We start from the raw sequence: 16468 nt of genomic DNA on the forward strand, positions 1-16468 counted from the left end.
TGATACGAACAAAAACAAAAGAGCTTTTCTTTTGTTTTCTGCGACGATGAATGGGTGTTTGGAATGATACTGTCGAATTGGCCCGGATTAGGAGCTAATCACTTTTTTCGATACATAAACGGTTAGATTACGTTATTCGACTAATTACGATCTGTTTTTCCTTTGCAGCTGTACGTGAAGTTGTAATTTATTTATACAGGGTGTTAGGTAAATGGGTATATGAGCCGACACTACCCCATGTTAACATGGGCATATAAATGGTATGGTGAAGTCAGAAATTTGATATCATCATTTTAATTTTTTTAATGTTCATACAAAAATAATTTTATAAAATCCGATTTGTATGAAAAATAAAATAATTAAAATGAAGATATCAATTTTCTGACTTCACCATACCATTTNATCATCATTTTAATTTTTTTAATGTTCATACAAAAATAATTTTATAAAATCCGATTTGTATGAAAAATAAAATAATTAAAATGAAGATATCAATTTTCTGACTTCACCATACCATTTATATGCCCATGTTAACATGGGCTAGTGTCGGCTCATATACCCATTTACCTAACACCCTGTATACGACATATAACTAAATATTACGACATCTTAAGTAGTTGTAGCTGCTATTTTGCAACCTTAATGGTGGCTGATGTGAAAACAATATTATTTACAGTAAATCATGTTTATAATATGTCGTTAAGTTTAACAACACTTTAAATCTTACCGATGTCCATTTTATTATACATTAATAGTGCGAGTTATATACCGGATGCAAATGAATTTGATATATGTAAGGTGAAACTTGTAAGGTGACAAAGATTGTAATAGGGAAATAGTCGCGTGTTATTTATGTTGAATGTTAAATAACAATGGAAATATTTTATTCACGCTTGGCCCAAGCATTAAGATAACATAATAGCATGCGTTGTATAGCGAATACTTCATAGTAAAATATTTCTCTACTAGATTAATAGGCGTGGAATCTACCTAGTACGATCAGCATTGATAAAATCGGAATGTAACATTGCCCAAAGCAGTGTTGTTATGAATTTAAACATCAAAGGACATTGTCAAAAACCGCCTAAAAACCGCCCAAAAACATTAACCCATCATAATTATTTTCTATTTTTTTTAATACATTAAGCACCCTTTCATTCTAATGGACACTTAAGCATTGAAAAATTAAATAAATAAGTCTTTTAACGTTTATTCTATAATACTATTACAACTTCCGGACGTTTTGGTGCGTGGCATGGTCTAAAACCTATCAAGTTCCATAATTTTTGCCGATAAAATCTGTACGAGGCATTACCGTACTTTATTGCTGGGAGTCCATGTATAGTGATGTTCCTGCGGCCATCATAGACAATAAAATATCGATTTTGAAAATAAAACATTCTATTATTATATACGATTCGGCTTCGATATCTATAATACAATAGGAGTTTATTTCATGTGTCAGATGACAAGGGTGGAAACAACCTACGATTCATGTTGTTTATTTACGTGCAATATGTGGGCATATTATAAAAGTGGAATGCCGAGTTGTATTTCTAAAACTTGTTCTATTATTTTATACTATTTGGCTGCGACTCGGCGTGACGACAATACAAAACATTTTTCGCGAATCGGTGTTCATACATTCACACAATACATTAGACGCCATGTTGTCATAAACGACATATTATAAAATCGCTGTGATTTAATATTCTTAATCATTAATTTTATGGCAAGTGTCCATCAGGAATCATTGTTCTTACACACAGAATCGTATTATTTCGCTTTCGGGTAGTAATATGTCAAAATTGTTGGTTCTTAGGCGAACAATGTATGGAGAACGAACATTGTCCTTTCCACCGAGCTTTAGCTACCGCGTTCAATATTAACAAACTGCTGATCTACTAATTACAAATTAGTCATAATTAACTTCGTATACCAATGCTTTCCATTAGCGGGAATCGCTTTAAAGCAAAATGGATTTTCAGGTCGAGCGGTTTAAATATGTAACGTTAGTAGGAGCCAGCTGTTAAATTATTAGCTTACATACTGGGAAACAAAGTGAAGTGAAGCGTGTGTGGCCTTTGGGCTCGCCCTGATAAATACTACAGCCAAACCGAAGGGTCCCGGCAATTTTATCGAAGGTAGCTCGTAATTTCACTCGTACATTTTTGAGGGAGAGTAAACGGGACTATTTGCATGAATAAACCGCAAATACTGGCTTGTTTATTTGCGCGCGAGTTCACATAGCATGAAATAGTCACGTGTTACAAAACAGTGTAAAAAGAATTCCCCAAACATTGCTAGGTTTTTTCAGCTGACCCCATTGTGGATGCAGGATTAGTTGGATCATGAGGGAGATACAGACACAGGTTTAATTCAGTCAGCTTGTTAACTATTGGTTTAGTCTTGTCTCGAAGCTCTGGAAGGCCGTTCATGACATGGGGCCGCAAACGGCTCCTTAAGAGCTGTTGGTGCTTTCCGCAACCGTCATCAGGTCATCGATCCAAAAAAGGGAAACCTGGCTGCATTTTTCATTTCATTCCGGACCAATAGGACCCCCAATTTATCCACGAACCCTCGTAGATCGCCAACACTTTGCTTATCACCGGCCACTTTATAAAGGCTAGCCGAGAGTGCATTCGCAATCCACATGCTTCAGCTACCATAATTCATATTGTCACAGCGGAGGCATGTTTATAAAACATTTCACGGCGATATGGGCGTTGTAGGAAACAATATCGATAAGTTTGTTTCCTAGTAGTGCTGGGGCTCGCCCTTGATTGCAGTTTGTTGAAACTCGATCTTGACATTGTTCCGAGAGAGATAACGTTTGACATTTGACCAGCTCGGAGATAATGACTCAGGCGCAATCGCATTAGAATTCTGCTCAGGTACGAGTAAAGTTCCATGCTTGTAATGAGAATAAGGTCGCCAAGAATGAAGCGCACCTATGCAATTACATAAAAAAGTGTAAGAACCTACTTATATTAAACACTATATTTCCCTTATTTGCAACATTTTTCTTTATTGCTCCGCCCCTATTGACTTTAGGGTTATGTTGTATAGCCTAATTAAAGCCTTCCTCACAAAAACAATTTTTCAAATCGGGCCACTTGTAGTTTCTGAAATTAGCGCGTTCAAGCAAACAAACTCTTCAGCTTTATAATATTATAGTAAGTACAGATTTTTGCAATTAACTTTTAAAATAGATTGAGCTGTAAATATTGGCATTGTTTTGATTAAATTGTGAATATTATTTGATGTATTGGGTTATTGAGTTGCGGGGAACGTGGCCGCTTTGATGAAAATTTCATCTGCATAGTTGTTTTGGGCATCGTGTATTCGTGTTCAAATTTCAGAGGTCTAGTCGGTGTAAATGAAATAGTTTGCGGGTTGAAGTAAAAAGTATGTTCGATCGTCGCGGCGTCGGGTGAAGTTATGATGATATGATATGTAGAGATTGCATCATGAGTTTGCGTCACAGGGAGCCCTATAAGTTACCTATAATTTGAATATACATTTTTCTCATTATGAAGGTCACACAATCATAATCTTCAGCTATGAATGTATATTCATACTCTATTTGTATAGTTTTCGAATAATCTTAATCATCATTAGGTATAGAGATTTTCGGCCGTAATTTTGTCAGTTTCAGGCATGACATTTACAATTTCGTGCCAGTAAACGACGTTCGTTTACCGACTCGATAAGCAATGTTGATGAATGTATCTGTGGCCATTTATTTTTCAATTTTTACCCTAATTTGCACGATGTGATTAATCTTGCCAATCCTAGTTATTATAGAGACTATAATGTCTTAATTTATTGTGTCGGTTGTCACTACTGATTACTAGGATCATGACCCCGATGTCAGACTTTAGAAGCGTTTCTAAGGTCAAAGATCATATCTATGTAATTTTCGTACCCTTGTCAAGCAGTTTCGCACACATGGCATATTAAGTGTCTCTAGGAAAATCATATCAGCTGAGAGAAAAGGAAAGATTGTTTTTTCGTACATTTAGATTGTCTCTTCAAGAGTCTTGAGGGCATTAACTTCAGACGTTTCAAGCCACTCAGCGTTTTTGATTGTGAAATATTGTCAGAAGCGTGTCGTCCAATACATCCTGGCAAAATCAATTTTCCCCGTACATCTGTGACGGTGACCTGAGTACGCAATCACGGCAAATAGGGCTGCTTCTACGCGGATTCAGGGATACTATTTCGTGTGAAAAACCTTAACTTAAATACTGCTGTCTACTAGAATTTAGGGTCACTATGTCGTGTGAGAAACCATTACTAGAACTGAAAAATTACGTAACATGGCCTATTTGAACAATAATTTTATTTATGTGCAGCATAACAGGCATTGTCCAGTGAAACTAGATGTATGGGAGCCCTTACAGTTACGAAATATGGACGTACATAATCTCAAAAGAGAATTTGAATGTGCACATTTTTCTATGCTGTTGTTTGTTATGTTAAATACCTACTCGTAGTTTCACCAGGTTTAATGAGGTCAATAATTAGGTAATCCCTTATTAGTACTAGAAGTAACCATTTTGAACACATTTAATTTTATAAGAACTATAACTTCCTTTGCTTTTAAAACGTAAATAAATAGTTATAATTTAATTATTCTTTAGGCGACCTAACTAATCCCATGTCCAAACTGTTAACTAATATCTTAAAATTAGACTCTGTCAGGCTTATTAGAGCCCATTTCAAACCCTATGTTAAGTTCAAAACATTTCTGTTGCCTATTTGGAATCATATTGCATGAAGCCCTTGAACCCGTCCTATCAAACAGCAAGAATCTTCGACGCATTTTCCTGTGATAGATAACCATAATGTTATGACGATTTGATGCTCCCTAATACGGAATTCCTCTATCATCGGTTCAAGCTGGTCTCGGCAGGTAGAGCCAATGGGACCTAATGCTGTAATTGTATTCAGCGATCCTGCAGAGATTTGCGCCGCGACGATAACTGGTCGTATCTCCTTTCAATGAACGGGCTTCTTGGATTGTTATGGGAGAGGAATTGTGCGAGATATGTTGTGATTGCGATTTTCGATAAGATTGATCTGTTCAAAATATTAAAATTAATAATAAGTAGGTATACTTTGGTCGGTATATTTTGAATTGAGCAGTATAATGCTCAATTCAAAATCTCAACATTTTGTTCGGAACGTATTAATCTTCATAGGTAATTAAATATAGGTAATATTGACGTTATCATTAGGTAATTTAGTTTCTACAGCTGGAGTACGATTCTCCCTTATGCTTCACTTGCCTCTTGTAGGTTTACACTAACATTGAATTCTTAACTAGGAAAATATAATCTAAATGCTGAAAATTTAGATATTTCACGCTTGTTCGCTGTTGAAAAATCTATACAACTACTTACTACTCGTACATAACAAGAATATAACCCTAAAACAGTCTAAAAATAAATGAAAGAAAGATGTTTGGTACCTTTTTGCCATGGATAACTCAAAGTCAGCGTCCATTTGGCAAAAAATCTCGCTGGTCGATTTCATCTCTGGCACGTGAGCTTGTGAATTCTTTTACGATAATAGAGATCATGTAGTAGGCTTAATGACTACTACTGATGCTCATGTGTGCATTGCACTATACTAAGTAGTACATAGGAATTAATTTAAATACCTAATGGTTTTGTAGGAAGCTAATGCTTACAAAACTAAAGTACCTCCTAAGTAAACAGGACTTACAGCGTCATCAGAAAAAGTCTGCGACGAAAGTAATTAGAGGAGCACAGCTGCACAGATCTAATCCTGTGTTTTGTCACTGATTGGTTCTGAAAATGGTGTGTAGTAGGTAGGCTTCATACACAGTAAAACGAACCAAATGTTTTCAAATGGTATTGGAATGGGAGTTTTAGGAGCAGATAAGAATGAAATTAGTTCTTTCATGCCCTATTTCCTTATTTCTGCTGCTGGTACTGGTATGATGATGAACCTACTGTTCCTCTCTCGCTTGATTCTACGTAGTGACTTGCGCATATTGTGCGGTCATTATTCCGTGCTCGCTGGAGCTCTATTGTTCCGCCAATAGCAGCAATAGCTTTTGATGAACATCGTTACTTTGTTGATTTTATTAATGGAGCCACGTTTATTATGAACATGCTTGTAAAACACGAAGCAGCCGGGAAAACCGCATGAACTGTTCCTGGTTAGTTGAGAGTACTTGAGAAACAAGTATTGTGTTACGTTATATTAAGATAAATAGCTATTAATATAAGACTAATTAATCCATTAACAAGGAAGAGGATCGGATTAAGGTATCAGTTTCTTATGATTAAAAGACGTATATAGTAATAATAGTGAGTAATCGTGGGTTGTTTATAAATAATCCTTCGATGCATTTTCACTCGATCTAATTTAGTAATGCGCGTGCGAATGAAGGTTGATTTAATCAGAGAGATGCTGAAATAACACGATATTGGAGCCAAATTCATCGAGCATTAACCGTATGGATCTAATTAGAGCTGTTGCCGGAAATTGAAGTATGAAATACGAGTATTGTTGCAATCTTTTTTTGTGCCAAATAAATTACTTATTCTTTCTTTCTTTCTTTCAATGTGGTACTTATTTCGAAAAGGGAAGAAACGCCTTTGAAGACATGCTTAAGACATTAAATTGACCTTCCCAGCAGGATTTGCCTGGAGAGGAGGTCACAATTGACACGCAATGGCGATCTGCGGGCGGAAGCAGGAAAATTGGCGTGAGTAATATAGAGTTCTGGTCTTCCTGGATGGGAAATTCTTTTCCTAAGTAGGAATTATATTTGAGAGTGGTCTTTGCCTAGCAGTTACGCGTTGCAGAAGACTAACAAACATTTCTAGAATACTTCATAAGTAACTAAATTGTAAACAAAGCACAGAGTTCATGTTCTTTTGCATCACATACTTCTTATGTATGAGCTGTCAAAATTCCATTTCCACATACATTTTGTACGGCACGCATTCGCTATATTACTTAATACTCCATTGACCATTGGGTATTTAATGCTTTCAAAGCACATAAAAGTAAAGTAGGTACATTTCNTCAAACGATCATAGCAAATGTTGTGATAGGGATAGAGACATTTTGTTTTAAAAAGATAATACGATAGAAAATAATACAAAGTAATAAAAACCACCGGTTATAGGGGCATTTTTTGGAGAAATTTATAAAATAACCAAAAAAACACGAATTTTAAAGCAGATTTTTTTCAAAAAGTATCATTTTTTATTATTTAATGGCATTTTTTTTATATTTTATGTATTTTTTTAGTATCGCCTGTTATTTAGCATTATTACTGTTTTTATTTTATCAGAATATACCGCTTAGTTTAAAAGTTATTACGTTTTCTTTACAATAAGTAATTTGAAGAAAAAAAATTCTATAAAAAATTAAAAAAAAATCTCAAAAATTTTATGACCTCTTTTTTGTCGATAAAAATAGGTCTAGTTTCATCTATTTTCATATGTACACTTTAACGTGACTCACACTGTATAATATGGAATCATATTGCATGAAGCCCTTGAACCCGTCCTATCAAACGGCAAGAATCTTCGACGCATTTTCCTGTGATAGATAACCATAATGTTATGACGATTTGATGCTCCCTAATACGGAATTCCTCTATCATCGGTTCAAGCTGGTCTCGGCAGGTAGAGCCAATGGGACCTAATGCTGTAATTGTATTCAGCGATCCTGCAGAGATTTGCGCCGCGACGATAACTGGTCGTATCTCCTTTCAATGAACGGGCTTCCTGGATTGTTATGGGAGAGGAATTGTGCGTGATATGTTGTGTTTGTGATTTTTGTTTTGATTTGTTGTTATAGTTATCTGCAGTCTCTACTACAAGAGTACGACCGACTCTTAACTAGAGGTGAGTTGAGCAGCTGGAGCAGTAATTATTTAGTGATATATGTACTGATAGATATTCTAAATAAATAATTATTGTATTCATAACTAGAATAACATCAAAATGCTGAAAATGTTAATATTTCACGCCTGTTCGCTTTTGATAATTTTGTACAGCGACTACATAAAAGAATATAACCCTAAAACAGTCTAAAAATAAGTGAAAGAAAGATGTTTGGTACCTTTCTGCCATGGATAACTCAAAGTCAGCGTCCATTTGGCAAAAAATCTCGCTGGTCGATTTCATCTCTGGCACGTGAGCTTGTGAATACTTTTACGATAATAGAGATCATGTAGTAGGCTTAATGACTGCTGATGCTCATAAAGTCCTTGCACATAGTACATAGGAATTCATTTATGTGCCTTACGGTTTTGTGGGAAGCCTTATAAAATAAAACTAAATAACTCTTAAGCAAAGATGACTTACAGCGTCATCAGAAAAAGTATACGACGAAAGTAATTAGAGGAGCACAGCTGCACAGATCTAAGTAATCTTGTGTTTTGTCACTGATAGGTTCTGAAAATGGTAGGTAGTAGGTAGGCTTCACACACATTAAAACCAACCAAATGTTTTCAAATGGTATTGGGAATGGGAATTTTAGGAGCAGATGAATAAAATTAGTTCTTACATGCCCTATTTCCTTATTTCTGCTGCTGGATCGGGCATCATGATAAACCTACTGTACCTCTCTCGCTTGATTCTACGTAGTGACTTGCGCATATTGTGCGGTCATTATTCCGTGCTCGCTGGAGCTCTATTGTTCCGCCAATAGCAGCAATAGCTTTTGATGAACATCGTTACTTTGTTGATTTTATTAATGGAGCCACGTTTATTATGAACATGCTTGTAAAACACGAAGCAGCCGGGAAAACCGCATGAACTGTTCCTGGTTAGTTGAGAGTACTCGAGAAACAAGTATTGTGTTACGTTATATTAAGATAAATAGCTATTAATATAAGACTAATTAATCCATTAACAAGGAAGAGGATCGGATTAACGTATCAGTATCTTATGATTAAAAGGCCTGTATTAATTGTGAGTCATCGTGGGTTTGTTTATAATTCTTCGATGCATTTTCACTCAATCTAATTTTGTAATGCGCGTGCGAATGAAGGTTGATTTAATCGGAGAGATGCTGAAATAACTCGATATTGGAGCCAAATTCATCGAGCATTAACCGTATGGATTTTTTTTTTTTTTTTTTTATCCACAACGAGGAAGCTCTTGGCCTAATTAGAGCTGTTGCCGGAAATTGAGGTATGAAATATTGTTGCAATGTGGCACTTATTTCGAAAAGGGAAGAAACGCCTTTGAAGACATGCTTAAGACATTAAATTGACCTTCCCAGCAGGATTTGCCTGGAGAGGTGGTCACAATAATTGACACGCAATGGCGACCTGCGGGCGGAAGCCAATTAGGGATAGGCACAGGAAAATTGGCGTGAGTAATGTAGAGTTCTGTAGGCCTAAGATGCGCGCCGCGATAAGCGGTTATCACGCCATTTTATCGATTTTCCCCATACATTTTGACGTCGATAAAAGTTATCACGGCGCGCATCTTAGGCCTACTGGTCAGTATACTTCCTGGATGGGAAATTCTTTTCCTAAGTAGGAATTATATTTGGGGGTGGTTTTTGCCCAGCAGTTAGGCGTTGCAGTAGACTAATAAAAATTCCAGAACACTTCATAAGTAACTAAATTGTACATTATAACAAAGCACAGGGTTTATGTTCTATTGAACCACATACTTATGTATGAGCTGTCAAAATTCCATTTTCACATACATTTTGTACGGCACGCATTCGCTATAAATACTCCATTGACCATTAGGTATTTAATGCTTTCAAAGCACATAAAAGTACAGTACATTTCTAGAATAACCGGCATTTAAGGCCAAAAATAAAGTTATTTATGCCAACTACGTCATTATTTTCCTATTCGTTTGCTTTCGACCTATTTTTTGATGTTTCTGCGAAGATTTACGGGTGAAATTAAATAAAACGTCCCGTATAAATTGCAGTCGCATCTGTAACGGATGAATTCGACATCGTCCGATCGATCGCATCTAATCGCCTCGGAAACCGAGCGGAAGCTGTCACCTCGGACGCTACGGTAGAGCTTGGTCTAAGGTAACAGGATAAAAAGCTAGCGGTAGCGATAATAAAGTTAATTGAGAACGAATCTAACAAGCTTATTCTTGCATTCTTATTATATTCTTAAACTTAAAAGGATTTTAGTTAAGTATCTTAAATCTGAAACATAACGACTCATGTACATTTATAAATTTCAAACACTACACTTCACTTATACTTTAGTTAGACGAATATTTCTGTCTGGGTTTATGTCAATTCTGTTTTCATCTGTTATAAAGTTTGATTTCATTAGTTTTTTAATACCTATTTTGTAAAACTGATTTATATAATTTCGATGCATTTGGATTTGTAAATAAAGTAATTGAAAACAACTGACTATCGCTGAAGTTGCAAGATTTTAATGAAAAGTCAGACGTAACGCTTTCAAAAACAATAAACTAAGTTTCTATAACGAATGTTCTATTATTAAAATAATTGAGAGCTTATTGAAGTATCGATTGAAGTTTTTCTTGGTGTTCTTTTGGACTAATAGGCTTTTTGCTGTGTTCGAAAACCCATTGCAAATTATCAAAGTTTACAGCGAAGTAGCACCAGGAAATTGTGCCCGAAGATATTTAATTCGGATCCGAGCGCAGGTAAACCGTTCTAGGACGTAAGTTGCCAATTTACAGAACCTAAATCCGTATAACGGTGCAATAGATTGCAATAAAAAACATACGTTTCCACACAAGTATTTATAGGTGTAGAAAAGATAATTCGTAAGGTATTTGAGTAAAAAAATCTACTGTTACTAACTTAAAGTGTGAGTAGGTGGATCTCAAAGTTAGAGCAAGATATTATATTTGGGACTTTTACAAGCACCTACTCTGATAAGGACCTACATAAACAAAATTTTAATTTGATTGTGATATGAAAATGTCATCATGTTGCATCGGCCTCATGCCAGCTGTATGCCAAACGCTTAAAATCATTGTTATGCAAAACCTACGAGTTCCAACTACAGCTTAAAGCTTATTCAGGTACACAATAGCCAACCAAAAGCCTATTAACAGGATTAATTGTTGAATAGCTAACCTTGTTTACAGCTATTTGGGAAGCTTCCTAATTACAGCTTTACAGCTTCAACGCGGCCTTTGTACGGTCTGCCCGGAGGATTGGCCGAATCAAATATTAATTTCAAAAGGAGCGAGTTTATTTTGGGATCCAGTAATTGCATAAATGATTTAGAGACAAAAACTAGCGGTTTGTTAAGTTAAAAGACGAGGGTTTCTACAGAATATACCTTTATTACATGATTAAAATAGATCACAGTTATGTATTTGAAAAAGAAAACATTTACACAACATTAGTCGGATTCTTTATTTTACCAATTAAAAAAAACCTGGATTTTTACTCCTATTTTTAGACTCGGAGTATCATAGTTTTTAGAGAGGAAAGTTGCCAGTATTTTTTTCTCTTTTGCAAAAAATAGCGTACAAAATACTGTATTCACAGATCAGGTAATAACTTAGTTCAGGCTGCAGCTTAAGCAATCATGTAATTCAGGTGCCGTAGCATTTGAAATTGGTACATGCAAATGGAGGATTTTGCATGTTAAGTCCAATATAACTCAATTACTAGAAATCGACACCGATTCGCCTAAAGTTTAATAAGGGCTGTAAAACGCTGCGGTCCTGTTTAAAACAGCACATAAAAACTAAAAGTCAGCTGTGTGAATGGCTATTTTACAGTCTCTAAAACATTATTGTTTTTATACTAGTTGTTTTCGGCAGTTTTATTAATAAAATTTAATGTTGACTATAAATTTATATTTGATTTCGGTGTTTCAAGAGTCAAGGTCTTTTTATTGTATTAATTCAATTGACTTGGTTCATATTTTTCTACATTTGAACATGTTCAAGCTTCTGCTAATGTATCAGTTGGTTAGTGTTGCCCCTAAAGTGGAAAGTGGTGGGCTTGTAACACATCATATCACATCTAGTCTGAATTTATGTAATTTACTATGTATATGCTTTGTGTGACAAAACGATATGCCTTTCCGTAGTTCAAATAAACAGATAATGCGTTAGCTGATTGCAGCCATCGACAATGGCTGCCAATGCCCATGGCGTGTGTCTCTAATGATGCTTATCCTTCCACCGTGACATGCTCTGCTGATCTAAATTAACTACAATGTCACAGACGAGGAAACCTGTCGAATACCCTTTTGTACTTTTTGTTCATGTAATAGTAAGTGTAGTTGTAAATACACAAGGACATGTACAGACTGCAGTATTTGAAGCTAATACTTATTGTGGTATTTATGTTATTGCAGTAAGTGCGATTTTGCAATGCAAATGTGGTGTGGATTGTTGTTACTAAATAACTCAATCACTGATTTTGTCTCATCATCGAATTGCTATATTTGCTACTCATTTAGCGTACGTTTTAACAACAACCCCGTATATTAACTGTTGCTCAATAATCATTAAATTGGAATTTAATATGGTTAAATATACATTTTTAACTGGAGTATTTTTGGTTAGTTTGGAAAGAGAACTTAATACTTACATGTTTTATGAAATTCAAAAATGAATGGACTTGCATTAGTCCTAATAAAATATTAGATTTTTCATCAACATAATTTTGAAACACAGCCTCCAACATAACATACACAGAGTTGTGATATGAATATGGCCACTTTTTAGATTAAAAACCCAGCAGCAAGAAAATCTTTACTTTTGCCTTGGGTTTTTATTTTTATGCATCGACGCATCGTGGCGCTGCTTAGTGTAAAGTTGTGTTGTCTTCAAAGTGGATACTTCGTCTGTCGATATTTAACTTTTTACTTGGTAGGTTTAAAAATATATTTCACACATTGGTGACGAGCGTGTCAACAAAAAATAAGTAAAATGGAAAATCACTTCTCATTTTGTGCTCTATGTCATAAGCTAGCGTGTTATGGTATTTTCTTTTTCGGTGTTGTCAGTGTACGATTTATAGTCTATGCCCACAATGCACTGAAAATGCCTCTCGTCTCTAGTTTCTAAAATAAACTCCAATTTTTTTACCTGTTAAGATTTCCCTTAATTTTTCAAGATCTAGTTGTTTGCAAAGGATTTTTCGATTACCTTCCAGATTTACGAGCAGAAAACATTTTAAAGTGGTTTATTCCGTAAATGTACCCGTTCTACATTTCGGATAAATTCTGAAGATTCACTGAACGTTTGACCTAAGTGAGGAAGCTATCTTAGTAGCAAATCTGTAATGTCCGGTGTAATAAAAATTGAATACGACCAGATGGTGGCACCATTAAATCCTCTTTACGGTTACCACAACTAAGTAGCAATTTGTGCTTTTCTTGCCTTAGGAAAAAAGTAAGACATAAGATACATCTTAGAACGACATAAGATCATCTTAAAAGTCTTAGTTCATAGGACAAATATAATTTTTACACTTTCACGTAGAATTTGATTATCCATTAGTTAGGCGATACACAATGTTTCCACCTTAGCTGATTTTTAAATTATTTCTCTGCTTTTGAGCTAGATCTATTGGTTTAAGGAACTATATGCTACTTTTCTCTTGATAAAAAATCATCCAATGTTAGAACATAACAAATGTTGTGTACTTTTCTCCCTCCATATTTAATACACAATATTCCAGAGTCCGACTCTGTGAGAAAGTGTAACAATCTAAACTTTATGCCCCACATGTATCTTGCTGCGAAATACATTTTCTAGTCGCAATTTTTGTGCGGATCCTAGTTTACTTGGATTTATAGAAGTTTGCAAATAAATGAACTTTTACTTTACTAAGTTATCCATTTAGGTTAGAAATATTCAACAAGCTGTTGCAATTTTGTTGTGCAAAACGAGTCATTATTAGAGGTTTGTAAATCTATGGTAGTTAATAATATATTCGTAGAACGAAGACAAAGGCACCGAATGTATAAATCAATGACCTTTTATAAAACGTTACTGACTGACTGATCTATCAAACGGGACAAACTTGACCTTCACTGGTTGGGTTTTTATTGGCGGTTAAGCTGTATCCTGACTACACAGGAGTTGCAGCGGTGGGAACGAGAGGTGGGAATAGTCCCGTAATAGATCACTATCAACACATTTCAAGTTGCGCGAAATTGGACACGAATACAGTTTTTATTATGATTGATATTTTTTGTATAAATCCAAAGTTTGCCGGGGAAAAGATAGATTAATATGAAGTCTACTAACCTGAAACTACTGCATGGATGTATGACCCAGTGGCCGGCCGCTTTCTGTCTGATCCGCTCCTTCATCAGCGCCTTCTTGGAGCCGAACAGCTTCATGGCGAGCTTGTTGTCCGTCGGCTGGAAGAGGGCCTGCAGCTGGTTGCGGAGGAAGCCTTGCTTGGCGTCGGGCGCTGGCGGCGCTGGTTCCACCGGCGTGCCGTACAAGGACACATCGTCTAGGCCACCAAAGTGGACCTTGCCGGTGCCGCTGCCCTGCTTCAGCGACATATCGGCGTCGCCTGGGGACAAGGAGAATGAAATTAGTGATGTAGAACTAACGGAGAATTCAGGACATCTGAGTGCAGGTTCTGCAAGTAGTGCCATCACTGAAGCTTCTACCACACACGGACTGTCATAGATCGCGCGACCTGTCATTGGCCTATGATTGAGCCGGTGATGGCGATCTGCACGCGCTAGTGTGGTTGAAGCATTAAACAAGCAGCTTTCTGTATAGTTAGTATGACGCTATGGCAAGAAGCCTACTTAGCTAACTCGTGTAAATAAATTGGTTAAGACATCGCTTAGTAGTAGCTTTGGGCGTTATAACAGTATTAATACAACCTGATTGCCCAGAATCAAGAAACATAAAGTCCTTCTTGATCGGCTTCGGCAAGTCAGAATCATTCATAAAAATAAATGATATTATTGTCATAAAGATGCACAATGAGACACAATAGCAATACAAAGGCGGTTTTATTGTTGTAATAATTTTATAGTGTCATGCATGAGACAAATGTTGTACGCTTTATGTTTATTTGTGGTAGATGATTAATAGTCCAGTATGCAAGTATTTCTCAGGCTTAGCCTAACGTGCAATGAATCATGAGATAAATCTTCAGACGCTGTGTAACTTAGTATTTGCTTATCACGTACAAAGAAAACCAATTTCTTTAAGTGCATAATATCTTGTAGTTGTAGTCGACTTCTCGAACTATTTTTCACGGTCCCTATAAGTACCTTCATGACAAATCGCAATTCATATCTCAACGTCGGGGTACTAAAAGAGTCGGGTAATGTTAATAGTTCTCCAAATGGAGTTTCGCTTCAAAAGGCTGATTAGGATCTATCACATTCGGAACAGCGCCTACAATCTACAATAAAGTCTACGTGAGCACTTTACAATTCCAATGTGACGAACAAAAGGCAATAGGGTCAGTGAGGCTGGCCGGCTCCGTCCCGAAATCAATAGTCCAGAGCCCCGATTACGGTAACTTGTAACGTCTACAATCCAGACACGCTTCTCGATTCTGCGATACGATTGGTCGTTCAACAGCGTACGTCAGCTGTTTTGACCAATCGTAGCGCAGAATCGATGAAGCGTGTCTGGATTGTAGACGTTAAAAGTTACCGTAATCGGGGCTCAGGCCACAATAGAGTCTCGGGCAAGGCAAATGTTATTGTTCAATCCAATGCACTTACTGTGTATAAATTTAAAACGGTCAGTGTTTACGTTGGCGAATGACACACGTGAAAAGTTTGATAACAAATTGCTGACCGAGCGCATCGGCAAATGGAACCTTAAAATAAGTATATCAAAGATGCTACTTAAGATTCAATGCATTGGCAGAGAATTGTGTCATGATGTATTTTCGATGTGACAACATTGAAAATATTGACTGTTTCAGCGCACGGAATTCTCAATGAGAACACCTACCTACATGTGATACAGGAGGAAAAGGGTATACATTTGAAAAATGAAAACTTCTAGAAATCCTAGACATAAAATAAGAAAATAATGAAAAATGATGATGATGCTCCCATCACGGTTACATAATCGGAAAACAACAAGCAAAATTCATAAATCAAAAGCGTCTTTTGTACTAAATGATAAATGACTGTATTGAAACGTAAGCAAATTATTTATACCAATGTAGATACATGGTCATCATATGACTGAATTATTTGTTATTTGATTGTGTGTTTAAATATGATACTTAAGGGCATACAATTCGTAGTACTTTCATAATATTCCCTTAAAGGAAGCACTTTACCCATACTCATAAGTTATTTATATGAATCCAGTCTTGAGTTCGTAGTTAGAAAATTTTCCAGTTGGGTCAAAACAAATTTTTCCAGTACCAGTAATTTTAGGCTTAATATTTAATACCTGATGTTGCCTTAAAGAAATAACAAAATATCCCCAAAAAAATTTCCTATCCAAAACTTATCTTTCTTTAAATTATGACC

General features: G+C 36.0%; 1 protein-coding gene across 12 annotated transcripts in view; it reads right to left on the minus strand.

The window, feature by feature from the left end:
• Positions 1–16468, minus strand: part of Ih (hyperpolarization activated cyclic nucleotide gated potassium channel Ih) — a 99011-nt gene that overhangs the window by 41345 nt on the left and 41198 nt on the right. For all 12 annotated transcript variants that reach the window (XM_028303365.1, XM_028303361.1, XM_028303355.1 and 9 more), the window contains one exon: positions 14244–14520. In XM_028303365.1, coding sequence (XP_028159166.1) covers positions 14244–14509 — 266 coding nt within the window. In that variant the 5' untranslated portion in view covers positions 14510–14520. The remainder of the gene's footprint in view (positions 1–14243; positions 14521–16468) is intronic.

The sequence above is a fragment of the Ostrinia furnacalis genome, unplaced genomic scaffold (genome assembly GCF_004193835.3).
Source record: "Ostrinia furnacalis isolate ACB-3 unplaced genomic scaffold, ASM419383v2 OfSCF1233, whole genome shotgun sequence".
Classification (NCBI taxonomy): domain Eukaryota; kingdom Metazoa; phylum Arthropoda; class Insecta; order Lepidoptera; family Crambidae; genus Ostrinia; species Ostrinia furnacalis.